The 21,037-nt window shown below is 44.8% G+C and overlaps 1 protein-coding gene across 1 annotated transcript; it reads left to right on the top strand.

The window, feature by feature from the left end:
* The first annotated feature begins 2,467 nt into the window (after positions 1-2,467).
* On the top strand, positions 2,468-14,264 carry HIKESHI (heat shock protein nuclear import factor hikeshi). Its single transcript, XM_064441473.1, has 5 exons — positions 2,468-2,625; positions 3,417-3,654; positions 9,758-9,909; positions 12,412-12,530; positions 13,827-14,264. Exons 1-5 carry the CDS (start codon positions 2,596-2,598, stop codon positions 13,879-13,881), a joined length of 594 nt encoding a protein of 197 aa, XP_064297543.1. The 5' UTR covers positions 2,468-2,595; the 3' UTR covers positions 13,882-14,264.
* The last annotated feature ends 6,773 nt before the right edge of the window (positions 14,265-21,037 follow it).

Below are 21,037 nucleotides of genomic sequence, written 5' to 3'. Positions count from 1 at the left end.
GATGTTGATGAAATTTCAACTAGTGTTCTTCCAGTAGAACATGTTAAAAATACGGTGCAGGAGGGATGCGTTTGCTATTTCTGGAATTTCCTCATTAACTCTGATAATACTGCATATTCTAAAGTGTAAAATCAAACTGAACCTAATGCTTATATGAATGTTTGCCTTTATTTTTCAAAGCTAGATGAAGGGTATGGGATGGAGGTGGGACACCTTTACCTTTTGAATGGAAGTTCATGTGAAAGATTATGAAAAATTAGTGTCAAAGCATTTAAAGCTGCTTTAGCCTCCTTCAGTTAAATCAGATTTGGTTAGGTCTAGCTTTCGAGTTTGTCTGGTAAATGGAATCAGCAGCAATGTGTGCTGAAACTGCCCTGTGGAAATCCCCTGTTTTTAGTTGCTTATTTCTTTAACGAGACATCAGCACTTTGGAGGAAAAAGACGCATTCTGGTAATCTGTTGTATTGTAGTTTTTTGTGGCATGTCTTTAAAAAATACTTAAAATTGGGTGAATGGGGAACAAAGATTGGGATTTAGGATTTAGGGAATTGCGTGAGAAATGCTGCCAGGAAAAGATACAGGTAGCAAGTAGTCAGTGGAAAAAATAAGCTTCTCAGGATGGAGACTGAAAGGGATGGCAGAAAGACAGAGGCTAAAAAGGATACAGAAAGGAATAGCCGTGAATAACTGAGAAAGTTGAAAAGCCCAGGAAGAGTCCTGGAAGCAGACTCTGGGTGGACAAAGAAACTGGGAATGGTTGTAGACAGAGGTTAACAAGACACTGCAGGGTCACAGTCTTTCCTAGGAAAATGGGGGAGGACTGGATAGACAAGCTGAAAGTGTACCGAGACTTCTCAGGACTGCAGGTAGGTCTGGAAAGGGAACTTGGGGCAGACAGAGAAGAGGGGACTGAGCCCCAGGGAAGTGAGTAGATATTTCCACTAACTATAAGATTCTTTCTTTTAATCTGGCACAGAGAACAAGCTCTGACACGTTATCCCCTCTTAGCTGCACAAATGTCTATGAAACACAAATAGAGGTTTCCAGTCCCTTTTCCAGTGCCACATGGCATTGAAGTAGAAAGTCTCCTATTGCTGTCATGACCTTTCCCTGTTTTTGCAAAAGTTTGAAGACGCTGAGAGGCATCAGAAGGAAGAAAGGGGTGATAGCATAGCAAAGACTGTCTGCCGATTTGCCCTTGGAAAACTAGAATCACAGAACCATTAATGTTGGAAAAGACCTCTAAGATCATCAAGTCCAACTGCCAAACCAACACCACCATGTCTCCTAAATCATGCCCTCAAGTACCATGTCTACACGTTTTTTGAACACCCCCAGGGATGGTGATTCTACCACCGCCCTGGGCAGCCTCTTCCAATGCCTGACCACTCTTTCAGTAAAGAAATTCAATGTAAACCTCCTATGGTGCAGCTTGAGGCCATTTCCTCCTGACTTATCACCAGTAACTTGGGAGAAGAGACCAACACCCACCTCACTACAGCCTCCTTTCAGGTAGTTGTAGAGAACAATAAGGTCTCCCCTCAGCCTCCTCTTCTCCAGGCAAAACAACCCCAGCTCCCTCAACCTCTCCTCATAAGACCTGCTCTCCAGACCCTTCACCAACTTTGTTGCCCTTCTCTGGACACGCTCCAGCATCTCAGTGTCCCTCTTGTAGTGAGGGGCCCAAAACTGAACACAGACTAGACTTGGACTAGACTTGTTTCTGTTTGTTCCCCTGCATTCATGTTATGTTAACCAGGCCATTCGACTGTCTTGCAGGCATGTGTGGAAGCTTCGATGTACATTTTGAAATCTCGCTGGTCGAAGCTACTACTGAATTCGAGGAGGGTTTTGCTCTGAGCACCGAGTGTAGTGTAATGGTAGGTACTCTGAAATGGCATTGAAGATCAGTTTACACAGTATATATACATGAAGTGGGCACTTCTTCAGTGTAAACTTCCAGAATCTGAACTGTATCTGTGAGGAGAAAGAAAGTGTCTTGGTAATGCAGCGTCATATACTGCTATAGCGTTGTGTCGGTATGCATGCGTGTGTAATCAGGTAGGTTTTTTGATTAACTTTTCCATTTTTTCTCTCTTTTATTTTTGAATGCAGATTTTATTTGTTCCTAATTGCTTTGGCCAATTTTACTTGGATTTAAATGCTTTGGATCTAGCCTTCCATTTGCATCATAGCCTTTCATGCGTCTTTACCTCCACAGCAAGATTGTCTTTAATTTCTAGGTACAGAAGATGCAAAATTTCCCCTGCTCTGGGAAACCGGCCACGTTTGAATCCAGAGACTAGAGCAATGGGCGGCAGCGCCAGCGAGACCCAGGGCCGCGGGAAGGAACGCCGCCCTCCCCCACCCAGGAGAACTACATCTCCCGTCAGCCCCCGCGCCGCGCCGCGCCGCCCGCAGTGCGGGCGCGCATTGCACCACGGGAGTTGTAGTCCGCTCTCCGCCGTGGCCGCGCTCCGGAAGGGAATCTGTCGGCTCCGAGGTGAAGCGAGGGGGCGCCTTGATTTCCGGGAGACGGCGCAGATGGAGGCCGCGGAGCCGCGGGGTGTCTGAGGGGGATCGGCGGCCGCCGCAATGTTCGGCTGCCTGGTGGCCGGCAGGCTGGTGAGCGCTGCCCGGGCGGCGAGCGGGGCCCTGAGAGCCGCGCGGGGCCCTGAGAGCCGCGCGGGGCCGGGGGAGGGCCGGCCGCTCCCCTCGCCGGGCGCTGGGCCCGGCCCGCCGCTGGCCCCGGCAGAGGGGACATTGCCCCCCTCAAGCCCGCCCGGCGCCTCGGCTGGCCCCGGCCCCGCATCCCCAGGGGCAGCGGGACCGTAGGGCCTCGCTGCCGGCAGGCGGTCACCGTCCTCTCTCCTAACGGAGCGGCTCGGGCTCCTCAGGGACAAGCCGGGAGCTTAAAACAACCTTTTTAAGGCTAGACTGTGCGTTGGCCGCAAGGATGCGGCATGTCGGGTGAAGAGGAGGGTATCTTTTGCTCTGGCATTCAGCCATCCTTCTGCTGCCTGTCTCAAGGTTTATTGTATTTCCTATGTGAACAGGTTTCCATGATCCTGGGGTTGTGCCAGCCAGGTGGTCAACAGCCACTGCTTATAGACTTGGCAACCTCTTCTGCACTCTATTTTCCTCCTACGCACATGGGGAGCGAAGGTATTCTGATCCTGTAGTCCCGGGTGGGATATACGTTCAGTGCAGGTAGAACAAGACTGTTGTGCCTTTTTAGTACGATTTTTTCCAGTTGTTCTTCTGCTGTGTTTGACTTTTATCTGGCTCTTTTTAGGTTAGTACGTTCCTTGCTTTTTGTTACATTCCACTTTAGGTGTATTTCTATAAAAGGAAATTCACAGTTAACAGTCAATGATGAAAAACAGTAATACTAATAAAGGATTTGTTCTCTTTAGGTACAAGCAGCTCCCCAGCAAGTGGCCGAAGACAAATTTGTATTTGATTTACCGGACTATGAAAACATCAACCATGTAGTGGTCTTCATGCTGGGAACAATACCGTTTCCAGAAGGAATGGGAGGATCTGTCTATTTTTGTTATCCGGACCAGAGCGGGATGGCAGTGTGGCAGCTGCTGGGGTTTGTCACTAATGAGAAGCCAAGTGCCATCTTCAAAATTTCTGGTCTGAAATCTGGTAAGACTGGTAGAACATAGCAGTTGGTGAAACAGCTGTGTTCCTGCATGCATAAGGGGATAAATGTTTGAAGTTGGTTTTGAACAAAAAGCTACTTGAAAAGACAGACCTTTGTGTGTTTTCAGGCAGTTCCTAGCGGATGTGGTACTAGAAGCAGTCTGTCAGCTTTATGTAAGTCTGTCTGTATACTAATGTTCCTAGCAAAATTTCTCTCATCTCTTGTATGTGGCATTGATCTGGAAATCTCTCTGAGCAGGCTTGGCATGTGTTCCAGTGCTTCTGCATAGAGAACCTGGGGAAGAATGATCCTGTAACTTCCATAGCGTGGTTTTTAGGCATTTGTCTAGATGTGCCTGCAGTGTTTTCTTTCAGCTTCCGCTGCTAATCAGTTGTGTTCTTTGTAGCACAGAGGCAAGTTTTGTAACCAGTGAAGTCTGACGCAGTGATTTCAGTTAACCGCTCCCTGCTCAGCAGCTATTGCGCTATATAATTGTCCAGTAGATGGTGTCATCATTGGAAAGCAGCTTTCCCAACGTTTTAGCATTTTTGATACAGATCTGAGTCTGAGAAGTCTGACTCATATAGGAGCCAGAGAATGCTGGTGCTACCTGAAGTGAGTGTGGGTGTGTTTTCCTAAATACATGGGGTTTTGCCGTGCATATTATAAAAATGATGAAGCACCCCAAAGGCACACCTTTGCCTTAATAAAGGGACAGATATGTTAGTCCAGTTGCTTAAAGTGTTATTGTGATAAAACACACATCTTTTCTAGGCTTCATTGTAGTCTACAACCTTAACTTGAATCTCTGTTTAGTTAAGCGTTGAGATTGCTGAGATAAAATGTATTAACTCATGACATGGCATGCTTTCTTTTGCATCAGTCCTGGGTGGCAGTGTGACATGAGATTAGGGCTCTCAAGGTGCAGAGCAAAATGTATACTGATCATATATGTTCCTCAAAAGGTAGGCTTTCTTCAGAAGAGAGGACAGCCACAGGAAGGGGTTGGTGGGGCATGTTTTTGAATATTCCAAAGTTGTGTGGTTAGTGAAACAGTAAAGTGTATCGGCGGTTCTTTTGCTGTACGTTTCTCATGCTTGAAAGATGTACTGTATTACATATGCATTCAGACAGCTTTGTAGGAAAACACATTATCATTTTGCATGATTAGCCATAATTTCCAAGTAAGGGCTGCTCTTGAGGAGGAACGGTGACTTGGTTGAATGCATTTGCAATGCTGTGAGGCAGTGCTGGGCTTGATCTGAACGACAGAGAGCTCTGCCGTTCCCATTGTTGGCTACAGCTTATCTCTGCCTGTATAGTCAGTATAAGCTGCATAGCCTTAGCTTCCATGACCATAAACAACTGTATGATGGAGAAGACTATGAGGCTGTAGAAAGGGGAGACCAGAGAGGGGTTACAGAGAGCTGGAATCATCGAGAGACGTTAGACTGTTGAAATCTGCAGTTTGGGTTTAATCTCTTGAGAGGAACAAATTTGTGTCCCTGTTTGTCAGCTCCCTGTGAAGCAGTAGTTGTAGCAGAGTTTCATGCTGTGTGGTGAATAGGGCCAGCATGATTCTCACATGGACATACGTGTCCAGCTGAAGTGATGTGGTGTTTTGTTACACAGACTTTGGGAAAGGTTAAAGGTATCATTTGTAAACTTAACGTAAGAGTTATGTTCAGTGTCTGAAATGCCCTGGAAATGTACAGGTTTTGTGACGTGTGTAACTTGCCCACAGTGCATGTTGTTGTAAGGGCTGGTCAGGCTGTTCAATACAGTGTCTGGGGATGTGGTGTTGGACTTCTGGACTGTGAGGGTCAAGTAAAATGGCGTTGCTCCAGGTATTTTTGTTTACTTCTCTTCTCCTTCCTGTCCCATGCTCGCTTAGGAAAGCCAATGCAGGTGAACACTGCAGTGTTTCCAAGTGGGATACCAGAAGGCTGTCTCAATAGATTAACTAAAGAGGAAATCATTTTTGTGGAATACAGCCTTCAACATCAAAGTGATTTGTGGAGTAGAGGCTAAATTAAAAACCTGGACACTTTCCTTGACTACAGGTCCTATTTAAACATGAGTAGCCCTCTTTAAGTAAGAGGTTTCCAGATTGGGCCTTGAAGGTCACAGGAATGTCATAGTACCCTCTAAAAGATTCCCGAAGAGCTCCTCTGTAATCAGGAAAAATTTGTTGAATTGTATTCCATAGTAGTCTCAGTACAAACTTAATATATCTAAAACCAGGCTTTTCTATTGTTCTTCTTGCTAACATTTAACTATTCTTAAAAGCTGTGCTGTGATGCTAGAGATACAAGTGCTTATGTGGTTTGTGGGGGGGGGGGTGGGTTTGCTGCTTTTTTGCCCCCTTGATTTAGTGAGGGAAGTCTTGCATCTGGTGATATTGATTATAAGTCTAGGAGTCAAAGGCCCAAAGTGCCTAGCACTATTACATGTTTCTTTCTGAGGATTAACTATCATGTAAGATAGTGAGTGGCTTTGCAGTAAGCATTAAATCTGCATTTTATTTTTTCTCTTCAGAAGCAATCTTCATGTTTGCTGGAAATAAGACTATTATATCAATTCTGCTCCCAAAAACTGGTAGATACTTTTCATGCTAAAAGCCAAATAATGTGTGTTTGAGGCTTTGGGTTTTTCTGGTCATTTGCCCACCCCCCAGTGGGATGACAGTCAATATGTATTCTTTCAGTTTCTTACTCCTCCCACTTCAGGATTTTTCATTACAGGTGAAACATTTAACAGCCTACATGTAGTCAAGGCAGAATAGAATATTTCTGACTTTAACAAAGCTGAGTGGCTTCTCTAGTGCCAAGAGGAATGAAGTAGCAATATACCTTGTGAAAGAGGCTAAGCTGATCTCTTGAAATTGTGCAAATTCTGCACTTGTGTAATAAGCTGCAGCTGTAACGAAATGTTGTGATAAGATCCCTTGGTGCCTGCTGGAGCTGCACTAGTAGTGCTGACTCCATTCATTCATTAAGGTCACTGGCATTCCTGATGGAATCACTCTGAGCTTTATCGCTCAATACAAGGAATTATGGTCAGGTCTCATGGTGTGACTGGAGAGTTCAAGTTTTTTGCATGGGCTCCTGATGCCCTCGCAGAGCATGACTGCTCTCGGAAGGCAAGACACAGGTTCTGCTGGTTCTTGCCACAGGTGATGTGTTCAGGTTGCTTTGGAAAATGTTGTGGATAGAATGTTTTGCTGGCCTTCCTTCGCAAAGCAGGAAGTTACGCTGCAGGGAAGCAGTTTGGGCCTAGGGAATCAAGCTGTAGAAGAGCACCAGAGCTGGCCGTTGTCACTGTTACTGGCTTGTCTGTACTTTCAGATCTGGAGAGGCATAATGGCTGGTAACACTTTCACGCATTGCACATACATGCAGTTATATATTCTTCTGTCTGTTGTTTTACTGATTGAGAGTAGATGAATTTGATGTGATTGTGCATAAAGAAGGGGCTTAGAAATACTCCTTGCCTTGGAATTGTAGGGCTTTTTTATTTTCCAGTGGTGCCCCTTTGACTGGGATTTTGCATCCGTACTGGAAGTATGTTGACAAGTTACAGGATAGCCTTTTCCATTACAGACTTTTTCTGCTGTGCAGCATGCAATGATGTCTGTGATCTTTTTTCCACTTACAAATATACAGAATCCCAGGTTGGAAGGGACCTCAGGGATCATCTAGTCCAACCTTTCTAGGAAGAGCACAGTCTAGACAAGATGGCCCAGCACCCTGTCCAGACGACTCTTGAAGGTGTCCAACGTGGCCGAGTCAACCACTTCCCTGGGGAGATTATTCCAATGGGTGACTGTCCTCAGTGTGAAAAATTTCCCTCTGGTGTCCAGTCGGAATCTCCCCAAGAGCAACTTGTATCCATTCCCCCTTGTCGTCTCCATGTGACCCCTTGTAAAAAGGGAGTCTCCATCTTGTTTGTAACTACCCCTTAAGTACTGGTACACGGTGATGAGATCCCCTCTGAGCCTCCTTTTCTCAAGGCTGAACAAACCCAGTTCTCCCAGCCTGTCCTCATATACCCTCTGATATAACATCTGCATTTGAGGCCTACACATGGGCAAGATTTTTGGCACGGTTGGACTGAAAGGCAGTGAGAGCTCACTGTCTTGTGTCAGGGGTTCAGTGAAGGGAAAGAAAGGGAAGGAAAATACTTTTCTGATTGTAGTTGCTCTGCTATGATGTAGTATGTTGGAGATTGTAGGGTCTGAATGTAAAAACCTGAGCTTGTATTTCAGTACTGATTAACATACTGTGTTCTCTGTATTTGTAAGGTTTAGAATGTTGATTGCAAGAGCCCAGCATTGAAAATGTGGCGTATGTTTCAGCTGGTGTAAGGGTGGCAGGGGATGCATCTTTCCAAGAGAGTGGTTTCATGGGAGTGCATGCAAAGTGACAGAATGGATGTATTTTATTATTTGGATCATGATTGTCGTCTTAAAGTAATGATGTATTCTGATGGAACCTGTTGCTTGAGGGTATTATATTTTTATGGTAAAAGTCAGCTTCTCAGGTGAAGATGTTACAAGATGTAAAACTTCTACCGGGTCTATTGCTATTGGGATTTTTAGTAATGAACTTGGATGATATTCGGTTTCTGATAGCTTTTCTCTTTCTTTCTGTAATACATTTTTACCTTTATCAAGCAAGAATTTATCTACAGTAAAGGTTGAGCTCATACAGCAATGGCATATCTCAAAAACGCTTCTAAAGAGCACTTCAGCAGATGAACTCCCTTCTTATTGGCCTTGTGTTAAAGGAACATTTCAGTGGAGAGTGCTTTACTCGTAAATGTAACACTATGTAGGAGCTGTCGGATCTGGAGTGAGGGCTGACACTTGGCATCAGTTGAGAAGGGTACTGGGATTTTGGATGAGCTTTCCATGGGGGTTGGAGGTTGGCGTCTTTGTGGTAATGCCTTGCATCTCTGCGGGAGAATGGGCAAGTTTCTGAGATCGTCAGTCTTCGAGCCTCAGTTCGGCTTCTCGAACTCGTGCTGGTTTTGCTGGCTGAGTTTTTGACCATGGAACAAAGTCAAATGGTGCTTTAGATTTCAGTTAGCTTTTCTTGCAGCTCAAGATAGTGTTGACTGGTCTGTAGGACAGCTCTTAATTAGCTTTCCTTTCTCCTGATAGTAAAAGGCTAGAAAGTGCTACTGAAACATCACTTCTGCGTGAAGAGGATACTTGTCTATTATGTTGACTCAAACATTTATTGTTTTTTTACTAATACTATTGTGGTCCCCCAGACCTTTCTCCTGTATCTTCCTTTGCAGATGCTTACAGAGAGGAGTGCATGATTTAAGTGACTCTAGAGGCCTGTCATTGTTTGCAGAGCCCCTAGCTGAAGCTAGGACTGAAAGTACTGGTTAATACTCAGTTGAGAAAGGTCAGAAGTGATGTCAGGGGACTGGGATGATGCCTGTATGAGTGGTATGCAATTTGGGGATGTTTTTCTGCCCAATTAATTGTTTCTTTTGTGGCTTTGCAAAGTCAGAGGCCTTTCTGTTCAGTGTCTGTTCCTTTGACCTTTGCTGCAGTTGGTGGTTTTGAGCAGTTCAGATGAGACCTGGGGCTGCCCGGCCCTCCACAGGGATAGCTCCTTGGAGTAATGTTCTCTATTTTTCAGTATACAAACAGGTTCACAAGCATCTGGTTTGAATGAGTGACTCAAACAACTGTGCAGCAATGCTGCATGTTTCCTGTTTAGCTGCATGTGAATTAAAGGGTTGGTTCCTATAGTCTGTGAGTAAAAGACAGCAGAATCTTTCTCTATATCTCCTGTTGAATCCATTTACCTCATAGGGAGCTTTAAAGTTCTAGTTTTCCTTTTTTTTTTTTTTAGAATTTCCTTAAGATCTGCTGTGATTTTTATCTGTACATAGTGCACTGTCTCAGCTGTTGTGTTTGTATATGCGTGTGCCTGTCCTTGGACTGCCTGATTCTTCTGTATTTCTGAGGTAGGGAGATCTCTGGTGGGAGCTGAGGAATACCTTCTACAGAAGAAACACAGTGATTTAAGTAACACAGTCTTCACATGTCTGCCAAGTCTAACATGTGCTGTTTGGTGCTTTCAGGGAAGGGAAGTCAACATCCCTTTGGTGCCATGAACCTCCCTCAGACGCCAACGGTGGCCCAGATTGGGATCTCAGTGGAACTGCTGGAGAACCTGGCCCAGCAGACTCCTGTTGCAAATGCTGCTGTGTCATCAGTAGATTCATTCACGGAGGTAGCTTGGTCGTTCTGTTTTCAGAAAGTCTCTGCACTACAGAAGTCTTAAGAATTAAGCCCCTGAAGAATTAATTAAAAAAAAAAAAGCTGCTGTGGGTGGCTATAGGGTTGTAACCAACCTAACGGTTGTCAAATACGTTGGTTGGATGCTTTGATATTTTGAGGTTGCTTTTTCTTACACTGGAAAACTGTCTCCCATAAAGGATTGGATTTTGCGTGCTCAGTGGCATCAGGCCAATAGACTCAATTGTGCCAATGTCACTCTACTGTAAAAATATTTATGATATTTCCTTATACAAGCAGCTACAACTAAAAGCATGTAACAGACAGTGGCTCTCTGGTGATCTGTAGGTGCTGGAACTCCAGCGTACAGACTTGCAGGGATGGTCAAAAATTACTCCAAAGTCAAGGCAGACATGGGCATGGATGCAGACAGACATCCAGGTGTACCGCTGACCCTTCAGAAATCCTTCTGATGTAGTTCTGCAGAACTACAGGATCACGCCCTCTCCCACAGAAAGATGTGGGGGTTTATTCTTTTTTTTGTTGGGTTTTTTTTTTTTTTTCCCCCCCTTTCCAGTTCGTTCCCTGTGGACCAGGCCTTGGGCTGCAACACTTGCCATTTTTTTTCCCAGCCTGTTAGTTTGAACCTCTGGAAATCCTCAGCCAGCGCTGGCAGTTAGCTGGCCATCTAACAGCAATTCAAGGCAAACTAGATCTGCATGGCAGGTCTTGATTTCCCTACCACTGGTGGTTCTGGCATTACCTTCTACCATTTCAGAAGTTGGTGAGGCTTTTCTTGAGGCTTTTTTTTTTTTGCTCGCTTTCCTTACAGACACTTGCTGAGGTAGATTGATAATTGAACAGTAATGTTGATAATGAAGCTGATGTCCTTTGGCAGTTTAGCTCCAAATAGGTAAGGTCTTTTGGAGAAAAGTATCACGACTAGGAGTTGACCAACAGCTATTTTTATATACTACGGCTAACTGAGCTTTTCTGGAGTTGTTAGGGGCAAATTGCATATAAATAGTAGTTCTGATTCCACTAATTTTTATAATAGCAGTAAAGTCATGAGGTAATAAGTTGCCACTTGAGGTCATTTGCAAGGTGGCTGGTGGATTTTTCTGGCAATAGTATTTAAAGAAAAAAAAAAATCACCTTGTGATTGCATAACATTTTTACAAATGTTATTTCCAGTTAGGTGGATTTTTCTATTAAAGAAGAGTAGCATCTTAACTGAGCCTGTATGTTGCTTTCAAGGAATGCAGTTGAGCTAAAGGTTGAAGTAATAGTTACTACCATAGAGAAAATGTATGAAGTCATAGCTGAAGGAAACCTTTGAGGGAGTAGATAGCAGAGGAAGGGGGTATGACTAATGGCTTTAATTTAATACTTGACATCACCTTCTGGAACTGCTACATTATAGCAATAAAAGTATTTTTTAAAGGCAAAATCATCTGTTGCTGCTCAAAATTAAGGGCTTGTTCTCCCACTACATTTTCAGTAAGTTTTATGAAATTTTATGATTGTATGTATGTTTTATATATATATAGTTATATTATTAAAAGTTGTATGAAATAAAGTGGGACAAAACCAGAGTTCTGCATGTGAGCGGGGTGAGACTGAGGGTAGGCTCCTGGGTTCTAGGGCATCAGTTCTTCCACTCCTTTTGTCAGAGCAGGTGGAGGGAAGCACAAGAGTGTGCATATATTGCCCCAGGCTCTGTTTTCCTCCGTCATTTCACTGTCTATGAATATAGTTTGTTCTTCCACCAAAACAGTGCTTTTTTTTTTTTTTTAATAAAATAATAGCGGAAAGGAGGAGGTACCAGACTGGCCAGGATGTCCTACAGCCTCATCCTCTGCACACAGGGCTTAGTGCTTCTTGGTTTCTCTTTCACTCTTTTACTTCCTTATTCCTACAGTTTAGGAGTTTCCTGTGCTTCTTTTTCATATTTTTCCCAGCCAGGTCTTGTGGCAGAGGATGCCAGGATAGCAGCTTTCAGTGCTGAAAGCTAAGAGAAGTTTCCCAGTCACTGGAGTCTGACAGTGAGTTGTAACATAACGAGGCAGACTGCAGGCTTTTCAGCTGGGTTACCAACTGGAGTCTTGCTGTGAGCTGGAATGGCAGCTTTGACCTGGTCTACAGTTCTTCTGATGGTAATTAAACCATGGAGGGAGGGACAGCTCTTGTCACAAGATGAAAATGTTCTTCACAAAGCTGTTTATGCAGTTGGATGAAATTGGGCAGGGAGAGAGCGAGTGAAGATTCTGAAAATGATCTCTGGATGCTGGGTGGATCTGAGGGCAAGACTGAGAGTTAGGATGTTTTGATCAGTTTAAAATGGATGTCCTTGGACCTACTACATCCGCTTTCTCATTGTGTTTTAGATGACAAAACTAATTTTACTTCATATAGGAGTTGCATATCTGTTAAACTTTTGAATAAAACTTCAAACTGAAAATAGAACATACTTAAAATGTCTTTTTTTTTATTTCAGTTCACTCAGAAGATGCTGGATAACTTCTATAACTTTGCTTCCTCATTCGCCGTTACTCAGGCACAGATGACCCCAAATCCTTCTGAAGCTTTCATTCCTGCAAATGTAGTTCTGAAATGGTAATGGCAATGATCTCTAGTAACAAGTGTTTTTTTTTCTAGCCGTTAAACCAGCTGATTTCTAAATATTGAACTACTGTCATGCTGTTCAGTGAGACAATGCAAAATGTTTAAAAGTGTTTGTTGATATTTTTCTCTAAGTAAAGAGAGGTTTTATCTGCTGTTTTTATATTTATTTGTCAGCACCTTCGTATTAATTTTTTGTTAGGACAGTGTTACACAGCCTATGAAATTTTTTTGCTTCTAGAAATGTCACCCTTTACATATCACAGGATCCCAGAATGGCAGGGGTTGGAAGGGACCTCTGGAGAACATCCCGTCCAACCCCCCTGCTTGAGCAGGCACACCCAGAGCAGGGGGCACAGGAATGCGTCCAGGCAGGGTGTGAATGTCTCCAGGGAAGGGACCCCACAGCCTCCCTGGGCAGCCTGTGCCCCTGCTCTGGCACCGCACAGGAAAGGGGTTTTTCCTCATATTGAGGTGGACCTTCCTGTGTTCCAGCTTGAGCCCATTGCCATTGGCCTGTCATTGGTGCCCCATCCCCTTGACACCCACCCTTTAGATATTTGAGTATTGACAAGGTCCTCCCTGCAGCCCCTTCTTCCTCACCTGTGAGCAGGTTAGATGTAGCTTGCTGGGAAGCAATCCTGAATTGGAGGCTGTGGTCTCCGTGCAAACCTGCTCGAGTCTGTCAGGCCTGCTAGCTTGTGTCCGCTGTCCCGTGAACTGAGAGGTGCTAAGCTGGCTCTGGGCACCCGAGGTGGAGCAGCGCTGAAGGGTTAGTACGGGGACAGCTGAACTGGATCCAGAAGCAGTGGTGTTACCTTGTCTTTCCTGGTATGCCAGTGTATCCCTAAACGGCATGAGGTTTTTTGGTTTGGTTTTGCTGGAGTTTCTTCTGTGAGATACCTGGCCTGATCACTGGGATGATGGGCAGCCTCAGACTCGCACTTCTACCTGCACAAACTTTGATTTCCCAGCGCAAAAAATGTTATGCACAGAATAGCTTCTTCTAACTCACTTAAAATTTTACTTAGCTTGAATAAGCATCCTCTGGGATACTGCTTCAACAAAATACATATTGTGGTTGAAACACACAAGTCTCACTGAATATTCTTTATATGGAATCAGAAAGCAGGATTTGGGATTTACTCACGGCCTGGTGGAGTAGATGTAATTTATCAAGTTCTCTGCATAGACTAAATTATTTGTATCATTTTTTTAAGCTATTTTATTTGCATATTTGCAGCAGCATCTGGTTTTTTTTTTTTTTGTTTATTTCTTTTTTTTTTCTAGGTATGAGAACTTCCAGAGACGCCTGACACAGAACCCTCTCTTCTGGAAAACATAAACTTAAATTGTGCCCTTTGAAGCGCTTTCTAAACAGTGTTACCTGAAAGATGCAGCAAGTAACTTCACTGGAGAGGTTTTTTTTGGGGGGGAGGGGGGAAAGAAAAACGATTAGTCTGAATAGACAAACTTGTAACTTTTGTATGACTCTTGAAAACTATTTAAAATTGAAGTCCGTGAAAACTACTTGCCTATGCGTGTTTTCTACTTGGCTGCAACAAGAAATCAGTGTTGCCTGTGCATGCGTAGGAACATTCTTCTGAAACTGCATTTAAAGTGGGAGAAATAACGAGAAGAAAAATGTCAGCACTGTTTCATGCCTGTGTGATGTTTTGAGGTGTTTAGTTGTAACAAAATAAATGTAGTTTTTCCTTCTTTACCTCATTCTGAAGGGTGATCAGGCAACTGAGGATATGCTGATGTTTTTCCCGCTGGTACTTACACTGTAAATTCTTTCACTTTGTGGACAGCCAATATTCTTGTCCTCAGCTCAGAGAGGGAAATACTATTGTACCCTTTATTTTTGGCGTGAAGACGCTGTTGAACTTGATCTCAGGGCACCTGTCTCTACCTTTTCCTGTATGCAAGTGTAATGAAGAGAAATCTTTGGGGACTCTTTCCCTGCTGCAAGTCAAATAGCTTTGAAATGGCTGTTACGGGCCAGTTCAGAGTTGTGGATTTGTACTTTGCAGCCCTGGACTGTTCAGTGAGGTGAGAGCTGCTGGATTATTGACAGTGGAGGTATTTGATGGATTTGTCTTTCTCTTCAGCTCTCTCTAGTAACAGTGTGAAGAATGATGTGGAAAAGAAAAATTAGTATAATGGTTCTTAGCATCTGGAAGATTTTTTTCTGTGAGGAAAATGGCTTATATCAAAATGTTACAGTTTTTTCCAAGGATTTGGGAGGTACAGTTTCCATTGTTTGAGAGGAAGCTATTACGTTCTTCTTTAAGGAACTCACTGCAGTGCAGTGAACTGAAGATTGTTCCAACTAACCCATGAGCCTCTCCTGTACTCCTTTGAAGGTGCCTGTGATTCTACTCGGAACTTCCAACAGAGCATCTCCATAGCCTCCATCAAAACAAGGAATGTAGCTCTAAATTCTTCTGCAGGGGTTGGGAGAAGCTGATGTCTCTTCAGTTTGGTAAGAGAAGGTATCCTTTCTTCAGTAGTTTCCACTATTTAATGCTCCAGAAGGTAGAATGTCCCTAGAAGTGCTGCAGTGAAGAAACAGCTTTGTTTCCAAGCACCCTCGTCTGTTGAAGATGCCTTGTTTGAAGTAGGTTTGCCATCCCTGCGGTCTGTTTTCCTACGTCTCACATTGGGGCAGCCATGTATGAAGGAAGCAGTGAGAGAGAAAGCAGGGGGAGACCTTATTTCTTTCCACCCCTGCCAGCTGTTGATGTGTGAGAGAGGGGGCATGGGTGTTTGCCAAAAAAAGGATGGAGAACCCGGTGCTTTTGAAATGCCTAGGTGTGACTGATGGGTAAACGAGGATAGTTATCCCTCTGAGTGGGTTCCAGCCATCCTCTTTGTGTGCATCATCCCATTCTCTGTTGCTGGCATCCGTTTCCTCGAGGAGAGAGGGCTCTAAAGCCCTCCAAGGGGAAGCGCACCGTGCTCCTGGGCTGGGGCTCACTGTCTGCAACCCAGTTACAGCCTTGCAACCGAGTTTTATGTCCTACTTGCACAAAATTCCAGCAAATGGTTTCTTGTGTGGAAATATTTTAGTACAGAGGGTGCGGAAGTTAGTTTTCTGATAAGCTGTTTTATGTTTTTCCCTCACCATTAGACCCTATGGACGTGTTCGTGATGGGTTTGCGTAATTGTGGAAATAATGATGGTGAAAGGAAGTAAATGTCTCTGTGTGGGAGGAAACCTCTCGGCTTATTTCAGGCTCTGAGGAAGGGACCATCAGAGAGCGCTCAGCTGCTCCTTCCTGACGCTGTAGAAACAACCCTCTTGTTTATTCATTCAGAGAGAGAAAACGTGCTCCTCCGGCAGGGAAGGCTACGGCCCCTCCTGTGACCCATGGGTGGTGGGGGGGCTCCTTGTGACCCAGTGGCTTCGGCTGCCCAGCCCTGTTCCCACCTGCCCGCATGTCGCTGGGAGGTGCTGGTGCTGCCTGCTGCTCTCACAGTTGCTTTTCTCTTGAGCTGCTTTGCCATGAAGGAGAAGGGAGGCAGGGAGGTAGCACTGGAGGGCTTTCTGTCAAGTGTAGAGGAGGTGTGGAGGAGGTTTGCAGTAGCACAGGTGAGAAATACCTGCCCTTTCAGGTCCAGGCACTAACCTAGAGTGTCGGTGTGACAAACCTGGACTGACTTTCTGGCCCCAGGAAGGTGACTTCAAGGCATCTGGAAGAGTCTTGGTTTCAACACTCACATCTCGCTCACACTCACGACCAAAGGTAGGAGCATCCGGAGCCATTTGATGTGTGTTCTCGTAACTACTATTAACTACAGCAACTGCTGCCTCGGCCTTGGGGTCTGCGGTGGGCAGGCTGGTGGCAGATCTGACCGTGTGTTCCAGGGGGAGCAACAGGGTAGCCGTGATGTCTGGGTCTCTTGAGGGTTGCTGAGAAAATACTTGTCCACAGGACACTCTGCGCTTATTCTTGCTTGGGCTGGAAGATGGACATCTTCACTTGAAGTAATATAGAGAAGCGATGGCTTTTTACGCTGCCAGCCTGCCACCAATGATGCAAAATCATCATTTCTTTAGACAGAATTTGTGGGGCATAGAGAAGAATGTGGGCAACAACTTCAAGTTTCACCTGCTTTTCCTCTTCCCTTCGAGTGAAGCTACAAAAAGACAGGAAAACTACAGGAAAATTTTTAAGAAATGTTCCTGTGCAGAACTTCATGCAGAATTCTACAGGACTATATGTGATAGAAGATGGGATCCATACATGTCACGTGCTTGTGAAATTCCCATGCCCTTTGTGAGGCTGAAGTGAAGAAATTGTATCTTAAGTGCCCTCTTCAGGACTACAGGAGAAGTGATTTGGCAAATGGGAAGCCTGCTTGTAGGGGGATGTGTCCTGAGCCTGATGCTGTGAAGGAGCGCCATTCATGACCCCGGAGATGGAGCTCCCTCTTCACAGCTGCTGTGATGTTAGTCTGGGAGGGTATGATTAAAATTCCAAATGCTCCTGGCATATCAGAGAGCAAAAGGTCTCCAGGTACACTTGAGGTAAGGGGTGATAGATGGCCTCCAACTGGAGCAAGGAGGATTCGCGTTAGAATCAACTTCTTCACAGCAAGGATTAGTGAGACCTTAGAAAATGAGGCCAGAGCTTCTCCAGGCACTGGCGTCCCTTCCCATGTAACTGGGTTTCTGACTAAAGCCTTCAGGGCAGCTGAAGGCAACAGACTGCAGATTACTTGTAAGAGGTCTCTGTAGCAGGATGAGGTCATGTGTGAAACCTGCAGAGGGAATGTGGCATGGTTCATGCAAACGGGTGTTGTCATCTTTTCTGCAGCCTGCAGTGCAACACTGAATGTAGTCCCTCTGTGAAAGACCCACTAAATGCCCCACAGAGAAGTGGAGAGATTATTTTAAGGAGACCATTATCAGGAAAGATAATGTGAGAGCAGACTCCTGAGAACGCTGTGTGTGTCTTTTTGTCCTTGCTAGGTGCCTATGGCAAATATTAAAAGGCCCCTGTGTGGCGTAGGGTACAGACCCATCTCTTGTGGATCTGCTCTCCCTTTCTGGTGAACCCTAAGTGCAAACTGTTCTTCCCTTTTCTAAGTTGGTTTGTGCACCAGGGAGTAAACACTTAAGAAGATCCTTCAGGATGCCGAATACCAAATTCTGCCCACGGTGGTGGTGCTTCTCTCTCTCATGGAGCCTATTTGTTTTCTTCTGAAGAGAAACATCATCAGGAGATGGTTGTAGAAAATGCTCATCACCTGTGCCAAAAAGGAACTTCACTTTTTCAACCTGGGAATTCCAGCCTTTTTTCTTCCTGATTGGTCATGAACTTCCCCAGAGGAATGTCTGTGGGTAGAATATATCAGAAGCTTGAATTTGTGCAGCCAGGGTCAGTACAGAGGTCCCAGGCTCTGTGAAATAAGATTGCTCCTCCAGGGTGACTCTGCTAGGTCTCTGGCATCTCTCAACCAACTTCTCACAACAGGGACTATTTAAAGCACGGGAAAAAATAGTGCCACAAGGAGTGATACTGATTTTTCAGGAACAAGTTGGACAAGTTCTAGTGTTCAAAAGGGCCTAAGACTAGGACAGATGGGGAATTGATAGTCTTAGTTGGTTTTGTGACCTGAGCATGTCTGCATGTCATTCGCACATGAATCCTCACCAAGATGATGTTTTAAGAGTGGTGGTGTTTCATGTTCACAGGGTTTCTTCCAGCTTGCAGTGGTCCTGTGAAAGTAAGGGCAGTTGGTATGAAGGAAAGACCAAGGGAGAAAATAAAGAGGGGAGAGTCCTCAGTCGAGCCTCCTGAGGAAATGGAGGAGGGTAACACTGTGCCTTTGTACCTCTGTGAGTGAGATGTTTCTTTTGGACATGGTGTGTGTGAACTCTGGGAATTTATGAGTATGTGTCACAAGGAATTACAGGAGGGGGTGTGTGTGTAGCAAACTTCTTTAAGACCCTTTAAGTCTGCTTCATTTTACTCTGGAGTTGCCTTCCAGTGCAAGAGCTGTTTAGTAACTGAACGGAAAGAATTGTTCCAGAAGCAGAGGATTACTTTCTTGATTTGAATGAACCTGATCATTTTGTCTTGAGAGCAATGTTCAGGGTCCAGTGTTTTGTGAGAGGGAGGAGGAGCCCAAGTGCTATCTGAATCACTTTTTGATAGTGTCTGTGTGTCTGCGCTTTGTTCAACACTTTGAACTGTTCCCAGAGGCTAGTGAAGCTCAGAGGTGAGTGACCATGAAGGAACTCTTGCTTTGAGGTGAAAGGTTGCTGCCTGACAGGGCAAAGCATAATTCAACCACCTTGTGCTCCCCAGAACCACAGCTGGCTTCATTTTCATGGGTAACTTTGGTACTGAAGGGTCCTAGATCTGGGCCTCCTGACCTCGACTTGAGAGTCTGGAACCAGAGCTGCACAGTGTATCTCAGGGTTTTGGCTCTCTGCTTTTGTTGGAGCAAAGGAGCAGAAGGCATGTAGTTCTAGAGCTCTCCCTTGTGCAGCAGAAGCAGGTCCTCTGCCGTGAGCCGTCAGCTGTGCAACTGACTTGTCCTGGCCTTGCTCAGACTCCTCCTGATGCGTATATTTAGGAGTCTGCCTGAAGTTTGGAGAAGCTCCTGGGAGGAAGCGGACAGCAAAAAGACACTTGAAGTGAAACCTGAAACTGAACCCCCCTTATTAACCACCTTTAATTGTAAGAAAATGTAGTAGGAAGATGGATGTTGATCCTTAAAAGAAGCCTTATGGGTATATTCACTGTTACTTTCAATTGTTCCTGTTGGCTCTTTCTGTAATGGGTACAAGTTACTCTCTTTTTACGTTGTGTTCTTCCAGTCCACATGCTCATGAAACACTTCAGACTGCTGTACCTGGATAACTGTGAAGCTGTTACTGGATAGAGATGCACAGGTTTTCTAGACCACTGGCTGTAGTAGGAAGCTTTTACTTTCTGCCAGCGGAGCTAAACAGTGCTGACAGAAAGGCTGTAGACAAAGGTCAGAAAGGCAGGTGAGAAATAAAACCCTTTGTCCCCCTCCAGAGACTAATCCTCTGGGCTGCTGTATTTCTGTGCTCTTCCAGGCGGTGGAGAAGCTCACTGTGGAGTGGCATTTAAGAACAGTCCTGACAGCTGCTGCCTGGTGGAAGAGGAAAGCAATAGCAGATTGAGCAGAATATGAGGCTCAGAGGGCAAAGAGTACCCATGGGACCCAGGTACTGCAAGTATTTGAAAATATTCTGAAAAATAGGGGTTTTTTCTCCCCCCAGGGGAAGCTGAGTTTTGAAGCTATTGAAGTCATCGTGTAAGACTTGGCTTAGCAGTGCCTAGGAGGTTGTCCAACATTGGAACAGGCTGCCCAGGGAGGTGGTGGAGTCTCCATCCCTGGAGGTATTTAAAAGAAGGGTAGATGTGGTGCTTGAGGGTATGGTTTAGTGGTGGACTTGGCAGTGATAGGTTAGCGGTTGGACTCGATGATCTTAAGGGTCTTTTCCAACCTTAACAATTCTATGATTCTATGATCTTGTAGAGGAGTAGCTCCAGTTGGCCCTCCTGCTCACTTAGACCTAGATTAGCTTGATCAGAAATAGTATTTTGAAGAATATATCATGGTTTTGTAAATTACTTTCTGTAACCAAGAACTAGGACTCACTCTCAAGACCACTGGCATGAAAACAGAATTTTTTTTATTGACCTCAGTGGCTGAGGAGCAGAGCCTTTAAGGATTCCTGTATCAAAGGAATGTATAAAGGATATCCTTTATTCCTTTATCCCATATCACTTTATTAAGTAAAGTCAGCCTTAGGAACATATTCCTTGGATGCCTTTGAGGCTGCCCAAGACACTTCCTGCATTCACACCTCAGCCTAAAAATGGAGCCTTTCTCTCATTGTATAATAGCAGAGGACCCCACCAGAGAGACTCACAAGAAAGGGCATGAGCTCAGCCTGGGGCCACAAGAGAGAAACAGAAGACAAATGAGATCCAGGAAAGCAGTGTAAGAACTACTTCTGGAAAGTAAAATTAATGACATGCCAGGTAACTTATGGACAAAGCTCTGAGCTGTTTCCCAGAAGCCATGAACAGGCCGAAAACCTCAGATGCTTGGTTTCCTGCTCAACCAAGGACTCAATTTCCTTAAAGACATGTTTGTAGGCTGTTTGTCGAGAAGCAACAATGAGGGCAGTTAGCAGAGGCTCAGGCTGAACTCCCTCATCAGAATGGGTCATTAGGCTCATTCTGTCACCTGTCAGATCCTGCTGTAGGATATGGCAGGCTTGTTACGAGGTGGCAGATGCCTCATGTAGCTGACGGTGTCAGAAGTGGTGTCAGAAGACAACAGAGGGACCAAATGGAAGCCAGAGTAAAAGCCTCATTTGGTTGTGGCATGGCACTGAAGGCTGCTGGTGGTCATTGCTCAGGTTCTCACACTTTGAAGGAAGCATCTGCCTGGTGTGGAAGTAAAATAATTAACACTTCTTAGGCCTTTGCAGGGTCTCCT

Source organism: Phalacrocorax carbo, chromosome 1 (genome assembly GCF_963921805.1).
Source record: "Phalacrocorax carbo chromosome 1, bPhaCar2.1, whole genome shotgun sequence".
NCBI classification, from domain to species: domain Eukaryota; kingdom Metazoa; phylum Chordata; class Aves; order Suliformes; family Phalacrocoracidae; genus Phalacrocorax; species Phalacrocorax carbo.
This window is presented reverse-complemented; position numbering and strand designations above follow the sequence as displayed.

Coding starts and splice junctions, on each gene's coding strand:
- HIKESHI (XM_064441473.1), top strand. CDS start 2,596: ATGTTCGGCTGCCTGGTGGCCGGCAGGCTG. Junction 3,655..9,757: donor AATTTCTGGTCTGAAATCTG/GTAAGACTGGTA, acceptor TGGTGCTTTCAG/GGAAGGGAAGTCAACATCCC. Junction 12,531..13,826: donor GCAAATGTAGTTCTGAAATG/GTAATGGCAATG, acceptor TTTTTTTTCTAG/GTATGAGAACTTCCAGAGAC.